Here is a 26,987-nt window from a genome sequence, read left to right on the forward strand (position 1 = left end):
ATATGTGTAATTATAAGTATAAATATAAGTAGAACTTCCCTTTAAAATGGTTGACCACTAACCAAATCATCTGTTCTAGTGACGTGAGGAAATAGCCAGGAATGAGTCTGGATATATCCTGGATGATTGAGAATATTCATGCACAGATAGGCTTAGTGCACACCAGAGTGGTTCCGTTGCGTTTTTAGGAACGCTTGCGGATGTGGAAATGCCTGGGTAATGTATTTCAATGGGCTGGTGCACACCAGAGCGGTAGTCGTTTTGCAGAAACGCATACTCCCGGGCTGCAGCATTTTTTGGATTTCGGAGGCGTTTCTGCCTTCAATGTTAAGTATAGGAAAAACGCAAAACGCTTGATAAAACGTTAGATCAGAGCGGTTTTCCAGGCGTTTTTGTTACAGTAGCTGTTCAGTAACAGCTTTACTGTAACAATATTTGTAATATGCTACACAAAAACGCTACCAAAAACGCTTCACTTTAAGTAAAAAAAACACTGCACGAAATTATAGCAAAACGCTTCTTAATAATAAGAAAAAATGCTTCAAAAACCGCTAGCGTTTTGCGGATCTGCTAGCGGTGTTTGGTGTGCACTAGGCCATAAAACTCACCTTACCATACAGCCATTCTCAAACGTGTGCTGCTTACAAGAAATTCCACTTAAAGGGAACCAGAGAGGAACGAGGGGTGAAAAAAGGCAAAGATTTTATAACTACCTGGGGCTTCTTCCAGCCCCATAAGCCTGAATCGCTCCCACGCCGTCGTCCTCAGCTTCCTGGATCCGCCGGTACCGGGCCCGTCACTCCCGGCCGACGCGGCCAATTGTCCGCATCACAGGGGCTCCCTCCATACATGTACGCATGCGGCTGCGCAGTAAGCAGCCACATGCGTATCTGTATGGGGAGAGCACCCTGTGATGCGGAGAATTGGCCGCGTCCGCCGGCCAACTTGCAGACTCGCGGCAATGACAGGACCCGGTGGCGGCAGATCCAGGCAGCGAAGGACGGCGGCGTGGGAGCGATCCGTGCGTATGGGGCTGGAGGAACCCCCAGGTATGTATAGTTCATCCTCTCTGGTTCCCTTTAACAACATTTATTTTTATATGACCTCCAGGACTGATGTGGTTTTGCATGAGGAGTGGAGTGCAGTGCTTGTTAATAGTATTCCTATTAGCTACAGTAAAGTATTGTATTGTGTTAGCCATCAGTAAAAGCAAGATATTTTTAATCAGGATGATACCATCTGGGCAGTTTCTAGGCTAAATTTCACCCAGGGCGAAAGTGTAAAAATCGCCCCCCTCCCCCATGGAGCCAGGCATAGGTGCCCTCAGTACAGGTTAGCTACGTAGGTGCCTCCAGTATAGGGTAGCCTGTATAGTTGCCCCCAGTATAGATCAGATAGGTAGTTGCCCCCAGTGTAGGTTAGATAGGTAGGTGCCTGCTTTGTAGGTTATCTACGTAGGTGCCTCCAGTGTGGGGTAGCCCATATAGTTGCCACCAGTGTGGGTTAGATAGGTAGGTGCCCCAGTATAGTTTAGATAGGTAGGTGCCCGCAGTATAGGTTAGATAGGTAGGTGCCCGCAGTATAGGTTAGATAGGTAGGTTCCCGCAATATAGGTTCGATAGGTAGGTTCCCCCAGTATGGGTTAGATAGGTAGGTTCCCCCAGTATAGGTTAGATAGGTAGGTTCCCCCAGTATAGGTTAGATAGGTAGGTTCCCCCAGTATGGGTTAGATAGGTAGGTGCCCCCAGTATAGTTTCGATAGGTATGTTCCCGCAGTATAGGTTCGATAGGTAGGTTCCCCCAGTATGGGTTAGATAGGTAGGTTACCCCAGTATAGGTTAGATAGGTAGGTTCCCCCAGTATGGGTTAGATAGATAGGTTCCTGCAGTTTAGGTTATATAGGTAGGTTCCCACAGTATAGGTTAGATAGGTAGGTTCCCCCAGTATGGGTTAGATAGGTAGGTTCCCCCAGTATGGGTTAGATAGGTAGGTTCCTGCAGTTTAGGTTATATAGGTAGGTTCCCGCAGTATAGGTTCGATAGGTAGGTTCCCAGTATGAGTTAGATAGGTAGGTTCCCCCAGTATGGGTTAGATAGGTAGGTTCCCCCAGTATAGGTTAGATAGGTAGGTTCCTGCAGTTTAGGTTATATAGGTAGGTTCCTGCAGTATAGGATAGTTAGGTAGGTTCCCGCAGTATAGCTTGGCTAGGTAGGTTCCCCCAGTATGGGTTAGATAGGTAGGTTCCTGCAGTTTAGGTTATATAGGTAGGTTCCCGCAGTATAGGTTCGATAGGTAGGTTCCCCCAGTATGAGTTAGATAGGTAGGTTCCCCCAGTATGGGTTAGATAGGTAGGTTCCCCCAGTATGGGTTAGATAGGTAGATTCCCCCAGTATAGGTTAGATAGGTAGGTTCCTGCAGTTTAGGTTATATAGGTAGGTAGGTTCCCGCAGTATAGGATAGTTAGGTAGGTTCCCGCAGTATAGCTTGGCTAGGTAGGTTCCCGCAGTATAGGTTAGTTAGGTAGGTTCCCGCAGTATAGGTTAGTTAGGTAGGTTCCCACAGTATAGGTTAGTTAGGTAGGTTCCCACAGTATAGGTTAGATAGGTAGGTTCCCGCAGTTTAGGTTAGATAGGTAGGTTCCCGCAGTTTAGGTTAGTTAGGCAGGTTCCCGCAGTTTAGGTTAGTTAGGTAGGTGCTCTGCAATATATGTGTTAGGTAGGTTCCCGTAGTGAAGCTTAGCTAGGTATGGGTGTCAGGAGGGAGGCGCAGCAGCGGTAGAGTGGACATAATAGTAGTAACTCACCTGCTTCCGCCGAACCCGTGCTGCTTCAATGTCCTTCTTTTCCCGACATCTATCTCATTAGTAACAGCGCTTCCTGTGATGACATGCGGTACGTCATCACAGGGGGCGCTGTTACCAGGCGACGGACGCTGGGAGAGGAAAGATATTGAAACTGCGGGGGAACGGATGAAGAAGATGAGTTATAACTATTATGTCCGTTCCCCCGCTCCGGCCCCCCCCCCTCCTGCCGCACAATAAAGCACCCCGGGCGATTGCACGTATCGCACGCCCATAGAAACGGGGCTGGATACCATTCATTGACTAACAACAAAAAAAAGAGTAAGCTTTCGGCTGTATAGCCTTCATCAGACTTGTATCCTGTATGCTGACAAGTAGTTAGAGCGCACAGCTATATAGATGCAACATTGTGATGCTTGGGGTGGTTAGGAGGAGATCATTGGGAGGAGGGAAGTGGGTGGCCACTGGCCAGGAGCGTATCTGCTGACCAGGTCAGATGTAGGTTGGGCAGGATTTGTAGAACAGTGATAGGATTTTGAAGGAGATCGGGAGCCGGTGGAGGGATTTGCATGGGTAAATTGTGGAGACAAAATGGTAGGAAGAGTAGAATAGTCTGGCTGCTGCATTCATGATGGATTGTAGGGGGTGATGTGGTTCAGAGGGAGGCCTGACAGGAGGTTGTTGCAGTAGTCTAGGCGGGATATTATGAGGGCATGGGCGAGGAGATTGGCAACCTCCCTACTTCCCTGAGCATCTGCTTCACTATTTGGGTTCTTTCACAGTGCTCAGTTGCGTTGCATAAGAACTCTGCATGTCAGCTCACTGCTCATACAATTCTATGAGCCTGTCCACATCTTTGCATTGTATTGCGTTATTCTAACTTGCTGCAGGCAGGCTTGGAATTAACCTCTATGTCCAGTCTCCATTACAGTTCACACACATAACAGCGCATGCGTTACGTAACACGCACACTGTGACTCCAGCTGGTTTTCCTAGTCTTTATAAATCTACTTCTGTAATCTTTGCTAATAATCTGGAAAAAGTTGAATATTTTTTGAAGTGGAAATGAATATGACTTACCCAGGGGCAGCAATAAAAAAGTTATAGGGCTTCTAAGCCTTGCATGCTATACAGTATTAGTTCTTGCTGTCTCTATTGCTGCTCCCTCACTACCTCTCAGGATAATCTCTCAGATGTTATATACTGTAGATGAATAATAATATCATCATCTATATACGTGTATTTCTAGAAGCATTAATAAGGCTATCGTTTTGCTTTACGTCTCTGCACTGAATGCCTCACAAGTTACAAATGTGACGAATGTAATTGGCTAATTTTATTTTATTACTCCTTTTCCCAGCACCCTAAAAAAGGTGTAAGAGCACCTGTAAAATCGCTATCATGGCACCCGTGTTCTGCTGGATCACAAACCACCAGAAATCAAGGCAAGACCTCTGCTCTACTGCCTGCTAATTAGACTGCTAAAATGATTACTGAGAGCAAGATGTTAACAGGCATGGAGCTTCCACTGATAAATCATCACAAGTCTCTTAATTGAAGCACTGTGTCATCTGATAAAGCCAATGTGCTCGCATCATGTCAACAGCTCTGACTTACAAGACTTAAAGTTCAGGTTGTGTTACTATACAGTGTAACAGCATTTGTCATATATGGGTTTCTGAGCATGCTCAGCTGTCTAAGGATAAAACATACCCAATGTCTATTTCACTAAACATGCAACGATTTCAAAGCAAACCTATAGGATTGCATGCACTGCTAGCAAGGTGGTACAGCAGTGGGGGTGCTGCCACATGTGAGGCCACTGATCCCTAGTGATAAGCTGAATTTCCTGCTTTGGAAGTTCAGCCACACCCCCTCCAGGCCTGCCAAATGTCAGTGAAAACCCCTCCTGGCCAGGGCCGGTTTAAGCGACAATGAGGCCCCAGGGTAAAATAAAATTAACATGGGGCATCCCTACCCCTTCCTAACATATGCATCCCCCAGGGCCCCTGAGCCAGCTGCTTTGCCCCCAATATCTCCCCCTTCAGCTTTGCTGTGTGTGCACTGATTTTGCCAGAATAGCAACTCGCCTATCCCGGCGTTGTGCTTCATCCATGATTCCTGTCTTCATCCCAGCTGGCTGCCTCTTCTCCATAACTCTGTGCTTGTTATTGCATAATGACTGGTCATGGAAAAGAGGCAGCCAGCAAGGATGAAGATAGGGAGCATGAAAGGAGCAGCACGCCGGGATAGGTGAGTTGCTATTTTGACAAAACCGTGCAGGGGGCATAAGTCAGGGGAAATCATGGGGGCTCTGCAGTACTCAAGGGCCCAGGGACGATTGCCCCCTTTGCCTCTATGGTAGCGCTGGCCCTGCTCCTGGCCTTCTGGTGATGTCATGCGCCAATATGGAGTCCAGGCAGCTGAGCTGTGAGTTGAGGAGAGAGGGTATTAGTAGTCCATAGATTTGACTATGCTGACTCACCAAGGATCAGTAGAGACACATTTGTGATAAATGCTAGTACTTCTGAAATAATTGGGAGGCCTAGTGTACGTCTTTACTGATAGATAAGAATGCAGTGGCCCATTTCACTATCATGCTAAAAAGGAATTCCAGTCAATAAAACAGTGATACATTTATACACATGAACTGTATCTTTAGTTCATTTTTCTACCTCCTTTTGCTCATTGGAATATGAATGATCGTTAATTTGCTGTAAAAAGTGGCTGGATAGTGTATTGGGTAAGGGCTCTGCCTTTGACAAAAGAGACCAGGGTTCGAATCCTGGCTAGGATCAGTACCTATATTCAGTAAGAAGTCCTTGGGCAAGCCTTCCTAACACTGCAGGGTGGCCTCTTGAGCGCGCCCTTAGTGGCTGCAGCTCTTGTGCGCTTTGAGTCCAAGAGGAGAAAAGCACTATACAAATGTTAGGATAAGGATTAATAGGATTACAATGAATGTCTGTATTATTATTATTAGAACATGTATCTGTGCTAGCTACACGAGTAATTCAGTGTTAACAAAAACTAGTAAAACAAACCAAAAAAATAAACACCCCTGTAAACTTTGACACACCCATCAGACATTTTACTGTTAGCAACCATTAGAAATAGCGATTTGTCTCTGCACATAAACACGACAAAGGCTGAAATAATGTTTGCCTTAGCCAAAATCCTTTAGATAGTAGATCTAAATGGAGGCCATTGTTTTATTCTAAACAATTTCCCTTTAGAGCCTTCTTTGTTCTTCATCTATTTCAGATGACTCTATTTCAGGACTCACAACACTGTTCTGTTTAACACTCCACTCTAAGTTCTAATCCTTCCCAGGAAGAAATGAATAGAGTCTGTGCTGTCTTCCAAGAGGCCAAAATCGAGCAAGTGCATGAAGTGTGGCTGATAGTTGAGGCTGTAAATTTTGCTCCTGGTCCAGAAGTGGCCTGGATAGGTGCATGTACTGTGCAGCAAGGTGGCGTAGTAGAAGGTACTCTTGCTTTGCAGCACTGAGTCACCAGATTGAATCCCAGCCAGGGTACTATCTGCATGGAGTTAGTATGTTCTCCCCGTGTCTGCGTGGGTTTTCCCCTAAGCACTCGTAGATCCTAAAAACATTCAGATATGTTAATTGCCTTCCCACTACAATTGACTATAGACCATTATATATATATATATATATATATATATATATATATATATATATATATATATATATATATATATATATATATATATATATATATATATATATATATATATATATATATATTAGACATATATCTACAGTAGGATTAGATCCTCTGAGGGACAGTTAGTGACATGAATATGTATACTCTGTACAGCGCTGCGGAAGATGCCGGCGCTATATAAATATTTAATAATAATCAGTGTTTTCCCCAGAATTTTTTTCCAGTCGGGTGGCATGAAAAAGTAGCCGGGTGGGGGAAGGTCACTGTCACGCTGGGTGCTACTGGGTGGGAGAAAAGGGGTGAACAGTGCCTAGGAAGAGGGCATTCTCAGTCAGGGTGCTGCTGGTGGATTTGAAGACCTCTCTGACCCCTATCTACCAGCAGCACTGGAATATCCCTCTCCAACAGAATTGCATTTATGAGACTTTTCCAGGCAAAGGCAGACTCTCCCTCCTCCATTAGCAGCAGCCAGGGTGAGCCTTCTTCCCCACCCCACATGGCACATTAAGCAATGAGTTGATCTGTGCTAATTTGTACAGTTGTGCAGCACTGCAGGAGACAGCACAGACTGACATCTCCACCCCCACCCGTCTACAGGGACATCACATTCAGATACACAGTGGCCAGGCAGCAGGGCCAGTAATTATTGCTTTACAGGCACTTGATGGTGGGGGACGGAAAGACATGCCTGAAATAACAGGGCAAAACAAACTTCAGCTCCTTGCTCTCCTGTGCATTCGCTGGGGCTTCACACATACTTTATGACGGGGAGACACACATGCCTGTGATCAGAGCGGCGGCGTCCTCTCCTATCTTGTATCCTTATCTACTCCGCAGCTTGTAGAAGTTACCAAGCTTTCCCCGCCCCTTCACACTACAGACAGGAGCTGGGGGAGGAGGGCGGAGATAGCGTCCCTGAATGACAGCGGGCTGGCTGCACTAAAACAGCCGCTGCTTGCTCTAATGAAGTAGAGGAAAAAAGATTGTTTCACAGACCAGGACAAACGGCAGCTGGGCGGGAGGGCAGAGTCAGGTGGGCGCTCCGCCCAGTTAAAAGGCTCTGGGGAGAACACTGAATAATTATATGTGTACAATGATATATATTCAGACAAGCAGATTTAATTGACTTTATCTAGTTGACTACATGAACAGAAATCTAAGAGGAATTTGGAGGGAGCCTTTCCTGCTCTTCCTTAAAAAATGCTGAGAAAACAATTATCCAAAGCGTTCAGCAAAGAGTAAAAAAAACTATGTACAAAGGCACACATGCAGGCCTGGATTTCTGCAAAGGCCACAAAGGCCATGGCCTAGGGCGGTAAAATCAGATAAGATCAGATGGGCGGAATGACTTGGAGAGAGAAGAGGTCATATGTCAGAGTAAATCATCTCCTCTGTTCCCGCAGCGCAGCCAGCCAGCGCCCTGCTCTGCACTAATAGATGAATTCCAGAGTTCCCCAATCCCTGCACCTCTCACTTCCTGATGTGTTATAACAATCAGGATCAATCATAACTGTCACCTGATGAACCAATTATCTATATGATCGACACACCTTACAAGTGGATGTGAGAAATACCAGGGATTTACATTACAAAGCAGATAAAACTAAGTTCCGCTGAGTTCTAATGCAGGCATTCACAAACATTTCTGCTAGTTTCTTTGCCTTCTTTTTTACAGCTGTGACACTGACCCCAGCAGTTGTAAATTACACTTTCTTATCTAGGCCTAATTTATTGCCTTTTTTTCTTCCTAGCCAGTGATCTCCTCTCTGCTTAAGTTAACTCTTTCCTGACTCATTTTCTGTCCGACCATCTATGAGAACTGCTGCAGCCTGGAATAAAAATGCTGTATGCTTCCCTTTCATTGCTAAACAGTCACTGTCACCTGAGCTGTTGCTACCTCTATGCTAGTGTGTATGGTTTGGCATCCTTCTGCTTTCCTGTAGCAGTAGAACATTGTACCATCTTAGCCATCAGTAAAAGCAGAGAGTTTTGAATCAGGATGATACCATTAATTGGCTTAAAAGAAAGAGAGTAATTGTTCTGCTAATAAACCTTCTTCAGACTTTGTTCCTGTATACTGCCAATATGCTAGAGCACACCACCATATGTACATTCAGCATTCAAAAGAGATACATAGATTTTTCAGCAAATATAACTAAATGTCATTCAGATGCTTTAAAGTGGAGCTGAACTCTCGCTCAGGACAGAAGGAAAACAGAGAAATGCACCCTGTATGTATTTAGAGAGCCTTTCGAATTCTTCCACATCTGTGTCTAATCACAAATTTGATATCTTCCCTGTGTCACCTGACTGCCACAGCATGTAAGCTTATTTTAAAGCACAAGATGTTAATATATTTGCTTCCATGAAAGTAGGAATTAGACACACTGTCTATTTATTGCAGGATTTGTATCAGCTGTAACAAAAATGTTTTTATGTAAAGGTTATGTTGTTGCGTAGCTTTTAGAGCAGAGAGGAAGTTCTGAGTTCAGGTCCACTGTAATTACAACAGAACATCCAAAGTGGGTCTTGACAGGATGTTTGCTACTTACCTGTTCTCTGTTTTGGATGGGCTTCTCTCCATTGCTCTGCCCTGCCACCTGTTTGTGGCTCTGACTGCAGCCAGTCGCACAGAGGACAAAGAAGCAGCGCATGCTCTGGCCACTCACGCTCCCTGTCACCTGTTTGTGGCTCTGACTGCAACCAGTCACACAGAGGATAAAGAAGTAGCGCATGCTCTGGCCACTTGCGCTCCCTGTAATTCCTGCTCCTGCCCAGATGTGCACAGCAACCGAGGCCAGTATAGTGTTACGCATTCTTGACGAGTACCGATCATACATCACCGTAATTTCTCAAGTATGCATTCCCAGAACACTATCGGCTGCTGTGCACATTCGAGCAGGAGCGCAAATTTCCATCGTGAGAGGACAGAGCATCCACTGATTCTTTGTTCAATGAGGGGCACAGCAGCACAACTGAAATGAGCCCATTCAAACCAGTGATCGCTAGTCAGATAGTTGGACAGAATGTTTTTTGGTGGGGGGGGGGGGCGCTTGGTGACAGCAGGCCTAGGGCACTGGTAAGTACAAATCCGGCCCTGCACACATGTACACACATTGAATCAATATTGCCTTATCTGACTATTAGTGGCAACTAGGGATAATCAATGAGATGCAAATGCTTCCGAGTTTATGTAAATGGATGTGCGTTTTTATACAAATATATGCAGCTTGAAAATGGACCAATGATTCTTAAATTGATTGGTCCAGTTTCAAGCTGCATATATATTTGCATAAACATTTACAGAAGTACAAACTCAGAAGTACAGTATTTGCATTTATCCTGAAAAAAAAGGCGACTGAGAGGTGGCCTGATTAACATGTATAAATACATCAGAGGGCAATACAAAAGCTTCGCAGATGAGCTTTTTTCCCATAGGGTTGTACAATGGACAAGGGGACATGATCTGCGTATGGAAGAAAAAAAGTTTTTGCCATCTGTTTAGAAAGGGGTCCATCACTGTGAGAGTGGTTAAAATCTGGAATGTCTTACCTCGGGAAGTATTTTGTAAACTCTATGGGCTCGATTCAGTAAGCAGTGCTAACTGTTAGCACGCTTCTGAAAAGGCCATTATCACGCCTTAACTCAGTTTGGGCGTGTTAAAATCAGATCGCATGCAAAGATCCGTGTGCAAAGTTTTGCACGTGCACAACGCAGTGCGCGCGAAGTGCCCATTCACATCTATGCGACATTTCGCACGCCCCACACTGCGCGCGCAAAGTTTTGAGCGCAGATCTTTGCGCGCGATCTGATTTTAGAAACAGTGCTAACCTACTTAGCACCCTGGTTAACATGCCTAAAGTCTTTAGGTGTGCTAAGTAGGTTAGCACCGTTTACTGAATCAAGCCCATATCTACATTTAAAGAGAGCTTAGATGCTTTACTTGCATTGAAGGGCATTCACGACTATAATTATTAGATATGGTAATTCCCAGGAGAGTTGATCCAGGGATATATCTGACTGCCATCTGAAGTAGGGAAGACGTCTTCCCTTTTTAAGGCTAATTGGCTCAGGCCTTGTAAGGTTTTTTTTTTTTTTGCCTTCCCCTGGATCAACTGGGATATGTGCAGGTCCAGGGTGGTGTTTTTTTTTTTTTTCTAGTTGGACTTGATGGACGGATGTCTTTTTTTTAACCAAACTATGTAACTATGACCTAGTAGAAAACTAAGGAGAAATAGTTAATTGTATATGGGCCAAGATAATTTTCCTCTCCTTATAATAAGTAGTCTTGGTGAGCCAATTCTGTATGTCTTTACATTTTTCTCTTTCTACAGGTATGTATGATTGTCGCATTGAGGCTGATTCACAAAGATTTTCTCTCCTTACTTATTAACTCAAAATGTACCTCTCCTTAAATGACCTAACTCATGATTTATCTCTACATGGGCCTGATCCAATTCACCTCTCTCCCTATGTTTTCTCCTTGGAGATAATTTTCATCTTCTGTTTAACCTTTTGGGTATCGCTGATAGTAAATCCTACGACACACTTGTGGCTGTCTAAGCTTGATGCGGCGTAGGATTTATGCCACCTGCCTTTTTCGTTCCAGACGCAATCGTGCTCACCCGAGAGGGGAAATTAAGCTGTCATATGACAGTTGACATCTCCCTTCAGTGATCAGGAGCCATCGCTATTGGCTCCTGATCACGTGTTCACTACGATTGCCGGTGTATCGTAGTGATCACTGTTAGAGCAGCTTCCTGATGTTCCTCCGGTGATCGTCGCTCCCCTCCCCTCTGGCCAGCATCTCTGCTCACTCTGACGTAAGTGTCGGGTCCAAGCTTGATGATGTCATCAAGCCGCGACCCGGAACTTAACGGCAGTGCGAGCGACGATGCCAGCCAGAGCGGAGTGGGCTAGAGCTGCTCATCGCTGGAGCCTGGAAGGTGAGTGAAGGCTACTGGCAATATGGGGACACCTGGCCACACTGGGGACACCATGCCTAGCTAGCCATAGTAGAGAAGAGGAAACGAAGCCGGCACCATCAATCGTATCAATGCTCTTTAATGAGATAATGAAAAGCATACAGCTGATATGCGACGTTTCGAGGCAAATAAGCCCCTTTCTCAAGCTGAGCTGTGCATAGTCAAAGTAACAAATGAACAAACACATTTATATATACACAACATGGAGTAAAGGCAGCCAATCAGCATTGCTAATGCAAATGTCAACCAATCAAATCAGGTCCTACCAAGTGGACCTGATAGGGAACTACATAACTGCCTACCTCATAGGATCGTTTGAAGTGGGATAAGCCCATCTCTCACCCTACGTCAGTCTCACAGAGGGCAAACGGCTACTCTGTTGCTGGGCTGTGAGTACGGGAGTGCGTCTCCGTCAAGCCACGCCTACAGCGGACCTGAAAGGAGACATCCCGCACTACGTAAGGAGGAGAAGGCGGCAGCTAGCCGCCGACTCCCCTTCCGCCCAGCAACTAGTGACGCGAGCGGGCAAAGTCCGCTCATTCGTCACTATAGATGTAAATAGAGAGCCAGGGCCGTCCGCCCCCAGTGGGAGGAAAGGCGTGTGTTCGTTGTCTAGCAACGGCACCGCTCATGTGCAGAGTGTCTCATGTCTCTATAAGCCACATAGTCATAGAGATTTCTGCTGTATAGCGGATGAGGTTTGCCTGCAATAGGGACATATCATGTCTAGTATAGCGGTCTGTCAGGACAGAAGGGGGTCACCAGAGACATGTGGCTATATGATTGAACAAAAAATCTATGTTCTATATAAAAACAAATGCAAAAATAAAATCAATAATATTAAAAATAATTATTTTTAATATTATTGATTTTATTTTTGCATTTGTTTTTATATAGAACATAGATTTTTTGTTCAATCATATAGCCACATGTCTCTGGTGACCCCCTTCTGTCCTGACAGACCGCTATACTAGACATGATATGTCCCTATTGCAGGCAAACCTCATCCGCTATACAGCAGAAATCTCTATGACTATGTGGCTTATAGAGACATGAGACACTCTGCACATGAGCGGTGCCGTTGCTAGACAACGAACACACGCCTTTCCTCCCACTGGGGGCGGACGGCCCTGGCTCTCTATTTACATCTATAGTGACGAATGAGCGGACTTTGCCCGCTCGCGTCACTAGTTGCTGGGCGGAAGGGGAGTCGGCGGCTAGCTGCCGCCTTCTCCTCCTTACGTAGTGCGGGATGTCTCCTTTCAGGTCCGCTGTAGGCGTGGCTTGACGGAGACGCACTCCCGTACTCACAGCCCAGCAACAGAGTAGCCGTTTGCCCTCTGTGAGACTGACGTAGGGTGAGAGATGGGCTTATCCCACTTCAAACGATCCTATGAGGTAGGCAGTTATGTAGTTCCCTATCAGGTCCACTTGGTAGGACCTGATTTGATTGGTTGACATTTGCATTAGCAATGCTGATTGGCTGCCTTTACTCCATGTTGTGTATATATAAATGTGTTTGTTCATTTGTTACTTTGACTATGCACAGCTCAGCTTGAGAAAGGGGCTTATTTGCCTCGAAACGTCGCATATCAGCTGTATGCTTTTCATTATCTCATTAAAGAGCATTGATACGATTGATGGTGCCGGCTTCGTTTCCTCTTCTCTGCTAAAGACCCTGGAGTGTTGCCAGGATAGCCGAGGCACATCACCTTATTTGATATTGGGGAAGTGCTCCACTACTCTACAGATAGCTAGCCATAGTAGGGATCCGGCTGCCTGCCCCCCCCCCCCTGCATGTAAAATGGACTGGTATTTAAGGGGGGTTAGGCAGCCAGCCCCCAAAGGGTTAAAATAACTTTTCAGTACTCTGCAATTGAAAGAACACCAACAAGTATTTAAAACTGTACTGTCAAAATTATTTTGCCTATTTTCAGGCTTGCTGGTGGCTTAAAGGGCATTTTATTGATAGATGTGAAAAAGAGACCCCTCCAATTTCTTCCGCCCTCAGGTTGCCCACCTCGGCTTTATTGGGTCTCTGGCACCTATTCACGTTAGTGCAGCATGTCTTTTTATCATGGTTTTGTACTTTTGAATGTCTCACCACACTGCTTGTATTTTGGGCACTGTTGACCTCTTGACAAATTGGGGTGTTTTATTTTCATTGGGGTATAGCAGTAATCCCTCCCTCAACACGGGTACACTTTCTTTTCTCTAGCACATGGTACTTTTCTTGTAGTTAGGAGATTCTTTAAAGCGCTGGATATATTATATATTACTTTGTGAAGAAGCGCGGAAGAGCCGCCGCCATGAGTCAGCGGCAGGTGGCTCTTTCCGCGCACGGCGGGGCAGAGCACGGGGAGGCAGCCGCCTCCACTCAGTCTGAGGCGGCTGTCCCCGTGCAGGGCATGGCGGAGCGCGGTTAGCGCGCATGGCCCCGTTGCACCGCAGAGCGGTGCTGGTGTAGCTGGGACTCATAGTCCCTCCAAGTTCAGAATGACGCGCGTGCGTGCGTCATTCTGCCTGTACCTAGACTCCGCCTCTGTCTTCTGAATCTGTACTTTATCTGTCCGTGTGTTTACGACCTGGCTTGTCCGACCTCGAGAACCGACCTTACTATTGGAGGCGGTTCCCCGTCCTGTTAGTGACACTTCCTCCTGAGTGTCACTTTCAGACAATCCTTCCTACTCTCGACCTGACTCCTCCCGCCTTGGAGAGTTCAGGTCTTCGGAAGGAATCCGTGCAGTACTCCTTACTGCGCTGAGGCCTAGTCCTCTAAGTGTTATTGTTGCACCTAACACTACACTCTACTCAGGTGAACAGAGGTTAGCTGGTATATCGGATTATCGGTGATACTGCAGATCACTTATAATCTGGTATATATCTGTATTCCCAGTGATACTGCAGATCACCGGTAATCAGATCCTCTCTGTGCTTCACCGATCGTTACATACTTATGCACATACTGTATATTTATTGATTTTCTAGCTGATGGTCATATGTAATGTAAGACCATTTCTTTTACATGAGTATTAGGTTTTGACGATCATTCATTATATATTGCAGATTGCACTGCTGCTCCCCTCTTTTTCAACTTGTATGTGTTTTTAAAGTGTCCCCATGTGTCATAATAAAGGACATCATGTATACTCATATATAAGCCAACCCATGTATAAGCCAACCAGGAAAAAGTGATTGACTCGCGTGTAAGCCCCCTCCCCAATATAGCCCCTCCACAGTAGCCAGATGTGCCCCCACTACAAGTCAGCCCCCTCCCCATAGCCAGATGTGCCCCAGGATCATACAGCTGTGTCTCAAGATGCCACTAGAGAGCGTCATAGATATTAGACACAGCGATTACCACACAGGAAGAATACCCATTCATTGCACTGCTGACACGTTTGCTTGCACGCTCCGCTCCACAAGCCAGAGGACACAGGTAGTCTGACTCTTGAGCAGTGCACTCTGCACACCATGTTGCAGGGGATGGGGGCACAGACAAAGCAGGGAGCCAGCTGGCAAGAGCAGAATCACTAGTACACCATTCTTACGCTTTGCCAGTAACACAACGTGCTCCACCATCCGTTCCGCTCCCCTGACTCTCATATAAGCCGAGGGGGGTAACTTTTCAGCAAATGTTTTGTGATAAAAAATTAGGCTTATATGCGAGTATATAAGGTATAATTAGTATCCTTGTGTGACTGGGGTCTTTCCTCTTTGTACGTAAATATAAACGTTGAATCCTGAAGCATTTCTGATCATTTCTCAGCATTGATGCTCTTTACAGCAGCCTTTAGACCTAGCTGTCTTCTGAAATTGTCAATTGCATCTAGTATATTTCTAACGTATTGGAATCTTACTGCATGCTACAATGATTGCTTAATAGCCACGCGGGACAAGGAGCTGTATACAGTCGTTTTCTTTTCCTTGCTGTTATGTTGTGTGTTTCTTTAGAATATAAAGCTCCACCAACAGACAATCCTATAATGCCACTGTTTTGCTTTTCCTTTTATTGTATCTTATTCTCTGGTAATGCTTTTAAAGGACTGTGCTGTGTGCCATTACTGGTTCCCTTTGTAGTCAACTTTGAGATGTTATTGGTGGTTCAGGATAGTTTTGTTTGCTGAATATGAGACCGCTTTTATCTTATTTTCCTTTATCTCCAGGGATAAAAAGTGTTCAATATTTTCTTTGTAGCTCTGTCATTTCTGATGCAATGACAAATGCTGCGCTCTGGAGCTAGGACACTGTGGGGAACAGTAAAACAGGCTTTCTGTAGTGTATACTTCTTTTATATGATAAGTAATACTGCAGCAGATGTACACATGAGGCACACATTATACAAAAACACCTGACTGGCAGAGATCTCTCATTTATTATTATGTAAAAAAATATACAGTAGATGCTAGTGTGAAAAGGAAGCTGATATTACTTATGCTTACAAATGTGTACCCATTGGCCAAAGCAGCATAAGTTGGAGAATAGTACAGCACGTGGGAAAGTGCAGGGACGGATCTAGGGGGGGGCAAGCGGGTCTCTTGCCCCAGGCGCAGTTTGTTAAATTCTTAAAAAGGCGGCAAAATGTGGATGAGGAATGGCAGTTTAGGCGCCAAAACCTGACCTTGCCCCAGGCGCAACTTGGGGCAACTTGTTCTAGATCCGTCCCTGGGAAAGTGTATAGGTTGTGTGTACAGCATAAGGGTAGGTTTACAGCTTGTGTGTGTACAGCACATGACTAAGTGTTACACATGTACAGTATATGTTAACAGCAAGAGTAAGTTTACTGTGGCGCGTGTGTGTGTGTGTGTGTGTGTGTGTGTGTGTGTGTGTGTGTATACAGCCAGAATGGTAAGTACAAAGCGTATGCATGCATAGCACAATGGTAAATGTATAGTGTGTGTTTACAGCACAAAAGTAAGTGGTGTGTGTGTGTGTGTGTGTGTGTGTGTGTGTGAGTGTGTGTGTGTGTATACACAGCACTAGAGAAAGTGTACTCTGGCTGTGTGTAAACAGCAGTATACATAGCTTGAATTTTTAATATATCCAAAAAGTGCAAAAAATGGATTCACAAATCTTCAAAAGAAGTTCATCTTAAGACACAACATCCCATAAAAAGGTGCAATATCAAAATAGTAAGATCAATTGTTTTTAGAAGACGACAATGTCGACTTGTTTCAGGTACTGTAGATCCTTCTTCAGGTCATCAAAAACAATGGGCATGATTCACAAAACGGTGCTAACTGTTAGCACACTGTGAAAAGTGCTTAGCGCGAAATTTCGTGTGATATAATTCGCGTTCGTGCGTTAACACAAATTTTTCACGGGTTGACGGTCGTGTACGCGCGCTCAATTCGCATTATTACATGAACGTTAACACGTGAAAAATTCACGTTAACACAGAACGCAAATTTTTTTCCCGCAAAAACACGCGCTAACAGTTAGCACCGTTTTGTGACTCAAGCCCAATGTGTACATCTGCACTATACATACAGCATAAGATGGAAAACAATCTGGACCACAACTAAGCCAGGAATGTCGATCTGTAATGTGAATAGGGCAACAGATGAAATAGCATCTGGCCAACAGCCAAGCCAGGAATCGCCACTTCCAAATATAGAGAAACACAGCAGGCAGGCACACAGGCTCTCCATTTGTTGCCGGTGGATATTCCTGGCTTAGTCTTCCTCTCTGGTAACCTCTTCTCACTCGGAGACGAAGCCAGAACTCTTAACCCTCTGGGCGATAATCCCGAGCTGAGCTCGGGGTAAGCCGCCGCAGAGGATTTCTCAGGCCCTGGTGGCCCGATTTGCATAATTTTTTTTGTTGCACACAGCTAGCACTTTGCTAGCTGCGTGTATATACCGATCGCCGCCGCTCCGCGCTGATTCGCCGCTACCCGCCATGCCGCGCCACCCCCCCCAGACCCCGTGCGCAGCCTGGCCAATCAGTACCAGGCAGCACTGAGGGGTGGATCGGGACTCCCTGAACGGGATTTCCTGTTTGCTTTGTTCGCCGGAGGCGATCGGAGGGGGTGGGGGGATGCCGCTGCACAGCGGCTATCATGTAGCTAGCACTAGGCTAGCTACATGATTAAAAAAAAATAATAATAAAAAAAATGTGCTGCGCCGCCCCCTGGCGATATTATTGTATCGCCCAGGAGGTTAATAGGTCTAATCCTATACCAGGATCCAGGAGCAAATGACTGATAGGCTGACAACTTGATTAATTAATTAATAAGTTAATCAATCATATGCTCTCAGAATCCGATTAGCCCCAGAATCTGTTTACCGTCTTGTCTTACTGGGAAACAATAGGCAATAGAGATGGCTTTTCAGCCTACTCAATTGATCATTCTAGTAAGATTCAAACAACTGTGCTCTCATGTTAATGACACAGCAGTGTAGATAGAAATATTGTACACATCTATCGGTGGAAACTCCTTGCTTGTTAATATCCCACTCTCATCAGTTGCAGCCTAGCCTAATTAGCAAGCAGCAAGCTGCTTATTCAGAGCCTTACTCATGGAGTCAGTAGCACTAATTATACATCATACTTCTTATAGAGGACCAAGTGGGAGAGAAGAAAAAAGGGGGGCATGTATCCTTAGAAGAAAATCCATAGAATAAAGGCACTAGTGGTGTCACTTGTCATAATTGAGTTTGATCTTGGAGCAGCACTGCAGGGAATTATCCCTGCACAAAAGCATCCCTCTGGTATATCAGAGCGATATGTACTGGGTGGTGGAAATAAGATACAATGGTGCAGTGAATGACAGAGGTTTCTGGCAGGTGGTTTATGGAGGGGGTACAATGCACTGAATCTTTCAATTGGTAATGTCATCAAATTTCATGTATAGTCTAAAGGGTACTTATCCATTAGCCGGGCGCATCCGGCAGGTGGCGCTAATTACTATTCCCCCTCCAGGCCGACATGGATAGTAGGGAAAGATGTAACTCTGGTGGAGTTTTGTCGCCACCTAGAGGATGCGCCCGGCTAACGGGTAAGTACCGTCTAAAGCATTAGACACAGCAGAAAATTAGCAACTAAAACCATCTGTTTTTTAAGGGTTAAAATTAATATGTCACACTTCACTTAGTTGCTAATTGATAGGCCTGCCTTTGCCTGACAGAATTATCAGATTGTGCTGGGAGTGTATACACTGTGGAAACAAGGGGGACAGGTTTCTGCTGTATCCAGGGGGGAGCAGATAACTTTATCTCCTTTATTTTAAACAAGGATGAAGTGATTTTACACCTTAAAGGACAACTATCAAAGAAAATGTTTTTCTGTAAACCCCACATGCCTATAGAGCTTTAAGCCAGCATCACTAGAAAGCTTTTCAAAGTTCTCTCATCACAGCCTGTGCAAAAAAAATGCATTGTTTACCAGCTGTTTGTGTCAGTGTCGATGCTAGAGGCTAGAGCCATACCATGTAGCCAGGTTACACTTCTCAGTAAATCATACTTGTGTGAATGGTGGCATTTTGTTTCTGCCCTGTTTACACACATACACTGCTTTTTCACAGATCACATGAGGAGGATCTGAAAAGAAGGACCTGTATTTTTTCCTTACTTGGATGTTTCCATCCACATCCCGCCCCCCCCCCCCATTCAGAATGAGATCTCCCTGGCCGTAAACTGTTTACTTTAGACTGCGAGGCAGAGAGAGAGCGACAGGATCACACAGAGCTGCAGCTGATGATTATTTACACAGATTTGAAGCTATATTTATGCTTTCTATCATTCTGAACATACTGTATTCCAGTCACAGGATTCCCGCCAGTGAAGATTGTTTCTGTATGCTGGATGTGCTGGACACCATCCTCCATAGTAATGCCCACAGTGAAATGTCATATTTTCTTCACATAAAACATAAAACGATGAAAAAATGTGTTCGTATTGCCATTTGCTAGTTAATGGAAATATATGTGGCATTTACAGTTTTAGTTACAGGAGTCCAAATAGTGCAATATGTCATTGATGTATGGAATAGAAAAAGCAAGAGAGTGCTACACAGAAAGTAAGTTGCACAAGAGGGCAATCAACCACATCAGTCAATTGGAGAGACATAGCCTCGTGTTCACTCAGGCAGCCAATGGTAAATAAAACTTAGTTAAAAACCACTAAAATGAAATGAGAAGCGGCTTTCCTCTATAATGACACAGGATTAATGCAAAAAGAGTTTTGTTTTCACTGGCAACACGTTTCATGGGACTGTGTCCAATCCTCAGGCCAACTGTGGTGCACAATTTAGACTCTACAGTTGGCCTGAGCAAGTGGGCATAGACCTAAGAAAAACGCATTGCCAGTGCAAAAAAACAATGGAAAAGTTTTATTCACCATTGGGTACCTCTTCAACTCCCCCTAACCCTCCCCTTATTCATGCATCGCCTTTATTTGCTCCCTAATTACTTCTCTGGGAGTACTTTTGATTATTTGTCCTGCAGGTGGCAATGATATCAGTTAGCTTCAGTGAGGTGCAAATATGCATTCAAAATACATCACAGCATTCTTATAGTGTTTTATTTTTGTTTTTAATGTGTTCAATGATTTGGGGAAACACATTTTTTTTTATGAAACTAGCTCTGAAAGTGTGCATGTTTCATGGGGAAAGCTGACCTGTAAGGCTTTCAGCTGTTACTGCAATCTGAGTGGTTACTCCCAACTAACTGTATACAAAGCTCGCATCCCTACAAATGTGCCAGAGTGGGCCCTTGAACCCTGTGGAAGATATCTGTGATGGCAGCAGTAGGGGTGAAAAGCAATGGCATACATTTTACTTTTTGCGTTGTGCTCACTCATAAACTAAAGACTGGAAAATGATGGCTATCATTACCACTCCCTGTAGCAAATTTCCTGTAAAAAAACAAAACAAAAAGAAGCACACCAGCTGCAGACTGGAGTTAAAGAGAAACTCCGACCAAGAATTGAACTTTATCCCAATCAGTAGCTGATGCCCCCTTTTACATGAGAAATCTATTGCTTTTCACAAACAGACCATCAGGGGCCGCTGTATGGCTGATATTGTGGTGACCGTGGTACTCCTGGCAGTTTCCGGTCTGTGAACCTTGTTGCATTGTGGGAAATAGCTGTTTACAGCTGTTTCCAACTGCCAAAAATGCATGCAGCAGCAACATCACCTGCCAACAGTAAAAATGTCACCATGTAATAAATGTCAGAATGTAAATCAGGGATTTGAAAGATTTTACAATGGGCAAACACTGACTAAATCATTTATACTGAAGCACTTTTTTTTATTACATTATTTTCACTGGAGTTCCTTTTGAAAGGGACTCTAAGCACCTCTCATGGGCATGCCCTTAAGACTCCGACTAGTACTGCAAAGTACTTAAGAGGAGAGCTTGTGCTCTCCTCTTTCACCTGAATCGCCATTCTACACCAAGTAGTTTTTACCCGTCTTCTCTGTTAGAGAAGTGCATCATTGAATGAAGCAGGAAGAGGAAGTGGCATGCATGGCCATTGCAAGAGGCTCGTCCAGGGGGGGCTCGTCGTCTGGCTTATAGGCATGCCCATGAGAGGTGCTCGGAGTCCATTTAAATTAAATAAAATCTAACAGCACTATGTTACAAAAAGATTTTTGCACTAAGGTGGAGTATCCTTTTAAGTTCAAAAAGAAAAAAAATGGTGTGTGCTCAGACCAGTTATCACCTGACTTAGGCCTCTTGCACACTACATGCAATTCCAATTTTTTTATACGATTCAATTTTTTATTCCGATTAAAAAACGGAGCAGCATGCAGGACTTTTTTTAATCAGAATCAAAAATCGGCTCATATAAAAAATCGGAATCGCATGTAGTGTGCAAGAGGCATTTTACTGACTGCCTCATGTCTGTTGACTAATTAAAATGGCAAAGCATTTGCAAATTGCATCTGCTTGCCAGAATATGAAGGGTCTGCACACTACCTCACTGCGATGTCCCGCAGGAGTTAGCCCATGCAAAATAATTTGCATCTCAACTGGTGGTGCCACGTGCAGGGTACAACATTGAGTTTGTTTTAGACCCTGCATATTCTGGCAAGCAGATGCTACTAGCAAATGCTATGCCATTTTAATTAGTCAATAAACAATCAGGCAGCCAGCATATAGTCAGGTTAACCTGGTCAGAGCACACACCAATTTCTTTCTCTTCAGTTTGCACATTGAAATTCTTCCTTTACGGGGGTAGGGGGAGGTGCTGTATGCGCAGTACAGAGCCGCCGGCCTTTGGGAGCCCGAGTGCTTCTGAAATCTCCCAGGAGATTCAAACGGAGGAGCCTGCGGGGAAATGAGGACACCATGAGGAGAACAAGAAGGCTATATAGAAACCAGAGCTTTCCCTCTCCATAGGTGAGTATATTTTATGTATTTATTTATTTATTTTTATTTTAACTTCAGACTTGCTTTAAAGTGTAACTGTCGGGCATAAAATCAAAAATTAATTCTTTATTTTTATCTGGTAAACAAGTAAAATGGATGCTAACCAGGCAATCCAAAAGTTAAAATCTCTATTACTTTTCTTGTTAATAAATGATCATTCCCCAGTTTACCTGACTCTTATTTGGTACATTGCTGCACAAAGGAAGTTGCAGGGCATGCTGGGTTGTCTTTTTTTTGCTTCTGTACATTAGTTAAATCTAAGGGGAAATAAAGAAGCAAAAAAAGACAACCCAGCATGCCCTGCAACTTCCTTTGTGCTGCAACGTACCAAATCAGAGTCAGGTAAACTGGGGAATGATCATTTATAAACAAGAAAAGCAATAGAGATTTTAACGTTTTGATTTCCTGGTTAGCCTCCTTATTACTTGTTTACCAGATAAAAATAAAGCATTGATTTTGTGCCCGACAGTTACACTTTAAATATTGCCTAGTTGTCTGTAATTGTGCCTCAGTGGGTCTATGCGAATTTTTACCAAGTATATAATTTTCTTTTATGTTTTATACAGACCTGCCATTATTCCACGGGGAATGATTTAGCATATCTTATTTCATGGAATTACTTTGTGACTCTCTACATAGGTAACGTCTACAGAGAATGTCATCTGAATGGTAGCTGGGCAGGAAGAGGAGACTATACTCAGTGCCAGGAAATCCTGAAACAGGAGGTAAGACTAGTACAATATAAAATATATCGGCGCAACCCTAAAAACAGAAATCAGTAATCAATTGATAAGCAGCCAAAGTCCAACACTTCAGTCTTCATCAAATGTCTATGTAAACCTTCAGCGCTAATCAATACTTCCACCACCTCAAGCACCATCAAATAAATGCGCTTACCAAATTGTAACATACCTTAATTACAGGGTCTGCAACAAGACATCATAAGGTCAGCGGTCGGTATCTTCCCCAGCTGGCCTCCTCTCCACACATACGAAAATCCGCAATGATTCACAGGCTCTCATACGCAATGATTCCGACCGCTGACCTTATGATGACCCTGTAATTAAGGTCTGTTACAATTTGGTAAGTGCATTTATTTTATGGTGCTTGTGGTGGTCGAAGTATTGATTAGCGCTGAAGGTTTACATAGACAGGTGGTAAGACTAACCTAAATGATCGCAGATTACCACCTAAAAGTAACAATCCTGGAGGAAGATGCATATTTAGAAATCAATTCTCTATGTTTCTTTGTAAAGCGTTTTTTTCTTCTTTTCTTCATTTTTCATGAAGCCCAGTCTTGCTACACCTACAAACATTTTTTTTTGTAACGCTGTCCATCTTCAAACCTTGTCAGTCCTGAAATTCAGCTCAGAAACTTGACTTTTTGTCATTTTAAATCTTTTCTGATCAATCATAAAGGCAGTTCTTGCTCTTTTCAGTAATAGCATTTGGGAGGATTCAATAAAAAAAAGTCTCCGTGTTACATAGAGTAAGAGCAGTGTGAGACGTGTTAAAATTGAGGTATGGAGTAGTTTGCAAGGGGATGGCACAAACTTCCCAACCTAGCAAAACCACCTTGTAGTTTTTCCTGACCTCGTGAGGTATTCCCCATAGTAAATGCCATGTGGTCTGGTTGTCTTGTCAAGAGGAGAGGCCAGGCACTTGCTGGTCCCCTTTTCTGCAGATTCCTAGTCTGGTTAGTTAGACAGAAGGCTGGTTGGAATCGGGAACCCCACATTTTGTTTTGCTTTTTTGTGTGTGTTTGTTTTTTTCCCTGATGAACTCCACAGTCATCTCTAAAGATGAGAGAAGTTATCCATTAATGTCATCACTATCCATCAAAAGGGGGGGAAATCACATTCCAGATGATTAAAATGGTCAAATCATATCATTTTTCATTGTGAAATCCATGTTATTGGCATTCTGCCACCAGAAATAAATCCTGTCACATTAGGAAAGATACAATAATGTTCTTTGGCAAATCTTGTCAAGTCATTACTGCAAAAGTTGTAAAAAAATGTTTTTTACAGACATGGGAAAACGACGGAGAAGATGGAATTTCAAAAATATAAAAACACTTCCACCCAAAGTGAAAGGATAGAAGTCTCCTTCTATAGACAGGCCCTTAAAGGGACCCCCGAGCAGAGGACTAAATTGAAAATCGGCACTTACCTGGGGCTTCCTTCAGCCCCCCATAGCCCACGGGGTCACTCAGGGGTCCCCTCTGTGGTCCCGCTGGGGGCCGCATTAGTTCAGCAACCTCTGCCGAAGTCATGTTCAACTGCACATGCCCGGCCATGCTCCCTGCTCGATCACGTGTGAGTCACCAATTGCAAAATTTCCCGTAAATGTTCGCATTTACGCTTATACATAATTACAGTGTGTAAAGTCAATTGATTTTGTAGTTATTCGTAATTTCTCCTAAAATGTCACATCATTTTCGTGTAATTTCGTGCCGACTTTGACAGTGAATAGCAAAGTGACACCAAATGACCCACTAATAGAGGGTACAAGTTAAAAAAATAATAATTTTCCAAATAGAACTTGTAGTTTTTGAGAAAATTGATTTTAAAAATGCAAAGAAAAATGTTTTTAAACAGAAAAAATTACAAGTTTAAAAGACAGTTTTCTTTACATATTTAAAATCGATTTTCTCAAAAACTACAATGTTTTATTTTTTACTTGTACGCAATATTCTCCTTAACATATTATCTCCTTAACACAATTTTGGTAGCAATAGCATGTATGGGGGCTTTGCTATTGACCGCTAAAGTCGGCATAAAATTTTGCGACAATTATGCAGAAAACTACGGGAAATGATGAAATATTACTATTACATACAAAATAAATTAAGATTTTCCATGAAATTTCGCATTGCCATTATGATGCATAATTGCGAATTTTGATGCGAAATTTCGGCCCACCACTGCCTGTGCATGTGCGGCTCTTGAAAGACCGTACTGCAGTTGCGCACAACTTTGGCCAAAGTCGGTGCATTACCGAGGCTACCAGCAGGACCCTGGAAGGGACCCGGAGGACGCCGAGAGACATCGCGGGCTACAAAAGGCTAGAGGAAGCCAGGTAAGTGCAGATTTTCAGCTCGGGGTCCTTTGAAATGTGGACAATGGTAATATCACCAAAAATCGAATAGAAATCTATCAGGACTGTGCTCTGAAAATGTTTTGTAGCACATGTTCCAGCCCTAATAAGTAGATGTTTCTCTTATTCCATCTTTTGTGACAGTGGAGAGTAGGACAGGAAGTGACAAGGTGACCCCAATACAAGATGACAAGGGGACCCCAATAAAAATGATGTTGAAACCTATTCTCACGTTGAAGAAAATGGTGGTTTTTATTGTGGTCAGTATACCAACCTGATTAGGAGAGTTTCAGTCACTGCCTGTCCTTTGGCTTTCATGAGAACAGGAAGTGAGAGAAATTATCTTTATTGTGAACACAGCAGCAGTGTATAAAAAAAAAAAAAAAAAAAAAAAAAAGTACAGTAAATGCTCTTGTGACTTTAAAGGAACACTATAGTAAAACAATGTGGATAGTCTGTTATTGCTATTGTCATTCATGCAATAGTAGTAGAATAAAATCCTCAATATATTTGGCATGAAAAGAATTCCCCATGAGAAGATGGGCTAGTCCAAAACCTGCCGTTCTGTCATATTTCTACTACTTACTGTAAGTGACAGCAGCATGGGAGAAAAGTAATTTATGGCTCATTTTAGGGCCTGTTCAGACTATATGCGTTCCTAGCCGTTTTCAGGGAACGCGTACTGGTACCAAAAACGCATAGAAACGGCTCGTAATGCTTTTTAATGGGGTAGTTCACATGTATGCGTATGAGACGCATACGTTTCTCATCCGCATTGCTGCACGCAGTTCTGTGCGATACGCATAGAAACGGACGCAATGAAAGTCTATGGACGCGTATCAAAAACGCGTACTATTGCGTTTTTAGCGTCCGTTTTCCTCTGCGGTTCCCATAATTCTTTTTTTCCCCCTGGGTCACGTGTTTGTGCAAAACGCAATAGAAAACGCATTCAAACGCAAGAAAAACGCATGCGTTTTTCAACTTGCGTTTCTTTAAATTTATACGCGTTCTACAAACGCAGCAAGTATGAACAGGCCCTTACTCTGGGAAAAAAACATACTTCTTACCTGTATTTGTTTACATGTATTTTACATTTTAAGATTTTTGTGACAGTGGTCCTTTGATGAGAAGTTTAAGGCATCATATGCCAAACTTAAAAAAATACAGTTTGCAGACTATGAACCTGATGGGTTTAACCAATATAAATAATGCTGAAAATGACATTGCTGTCCATTTTGAAATTGAGCTGATAGCCTTAACATGAGCATCTCTGTTTCCTGTTTGGCATCCCATGCTAAAGCAAGCATCCATGGCTGATTTACCACCCTGATGAATTGCTGCAGGAGACAAGCTCTGTGTGTCAGACACATCTCCAGATTTTAATTTTAGCCATGACTGCACCCCCATCAGAGCATAAATATCAAGTAAGCCATTAAATGTCACATACAGGTCAACCCACCTAATGAACTAAGCCACAGGTCAGCAGGAAGAACAATGCTTCCGTCTAAAGAAGTCTCTTGCTTTACATAAATCATTAACTAGGAATTGTGAGTGTCCCGGCGTTCCGCTCTGTACAGACCAGAAATTACAATTCTGTAACTAATCGCTCTTCTCTACATAAACTCTGCTGCTCTCACCTCTTTTAAATTAAAAATCTATTTCACATTCCGTAAACTAATTGGTTCTCCTATATCTTTCAAGCTCAGGATGGAACATTTTTAAAGATCCGCTGCTTAAAGTAAAGCTATGTGCAGCCAAGTTCTATATATCTGGGGTTTCCATTCAGTGGCTAATCCTCAGTGCTACAAATTAAACTCGGAAGAAAGCAAATTTGTGTAAGACTATTGCTATAAAGAGCTTGAAAATCTTGCCAAGGTCTGGGTATCATCCAAATCCTCTATTTAGTGAAGTGTAGGCACTGGATTAAAGGATTTCCTGTTCCTCTGTTGCTTTATTTTACTTCTAGGTGTCTCTTACAACAGGTGGATGTTTTCCTTTTGCCCATTATTTGCAGAGACCTTGGCCCATATGCAATTCAC

At 43.6% G+C, this 26,987-nt stretch overlaps 1 protein-coding gene across 3 annotated transcripts in view; it reads left to right on the forward strand.

Moving 5' to 3' along the window:
- The window catches only part of LOC137541570 (corticotropin-releasing factor receptor 1), a 366,548-nt gene that overhangs the window by 277,853 nt on the left and 61,708 nt on the right, over nt 1-26,987 (forward strand). For all 3 annotated transcript variants that reach the window (XM_068262939.1, XM_068262940.1, XM_068262941.1), the window contains one exon: nt 22,489-22,574. In XM_068262939.1, coding sequence (XP_068119040.1) covers nt 22,489-22,574 — 86 coding nt within the window. The remainder of the gene's footprint in view (nt 1-22,488; nt 22,575-26,987) is intronic.

The sequence above is a fragment of the Hyperolius riggenbachi genome, chromosome 12 (genome assembly GCF_040937935.1).
Source record: "Hyperolius riggenbachi isolate aHypRig1 chromosome 12, aHypRig1.pri, whole genome shotgun sequence".
Lineage (NCBI taxonomy): Eukaryota > Metazoa > Chordata > Amphibia > Anura > Hyperoliidae > Hyperolius > Hyperolius riggenbachi.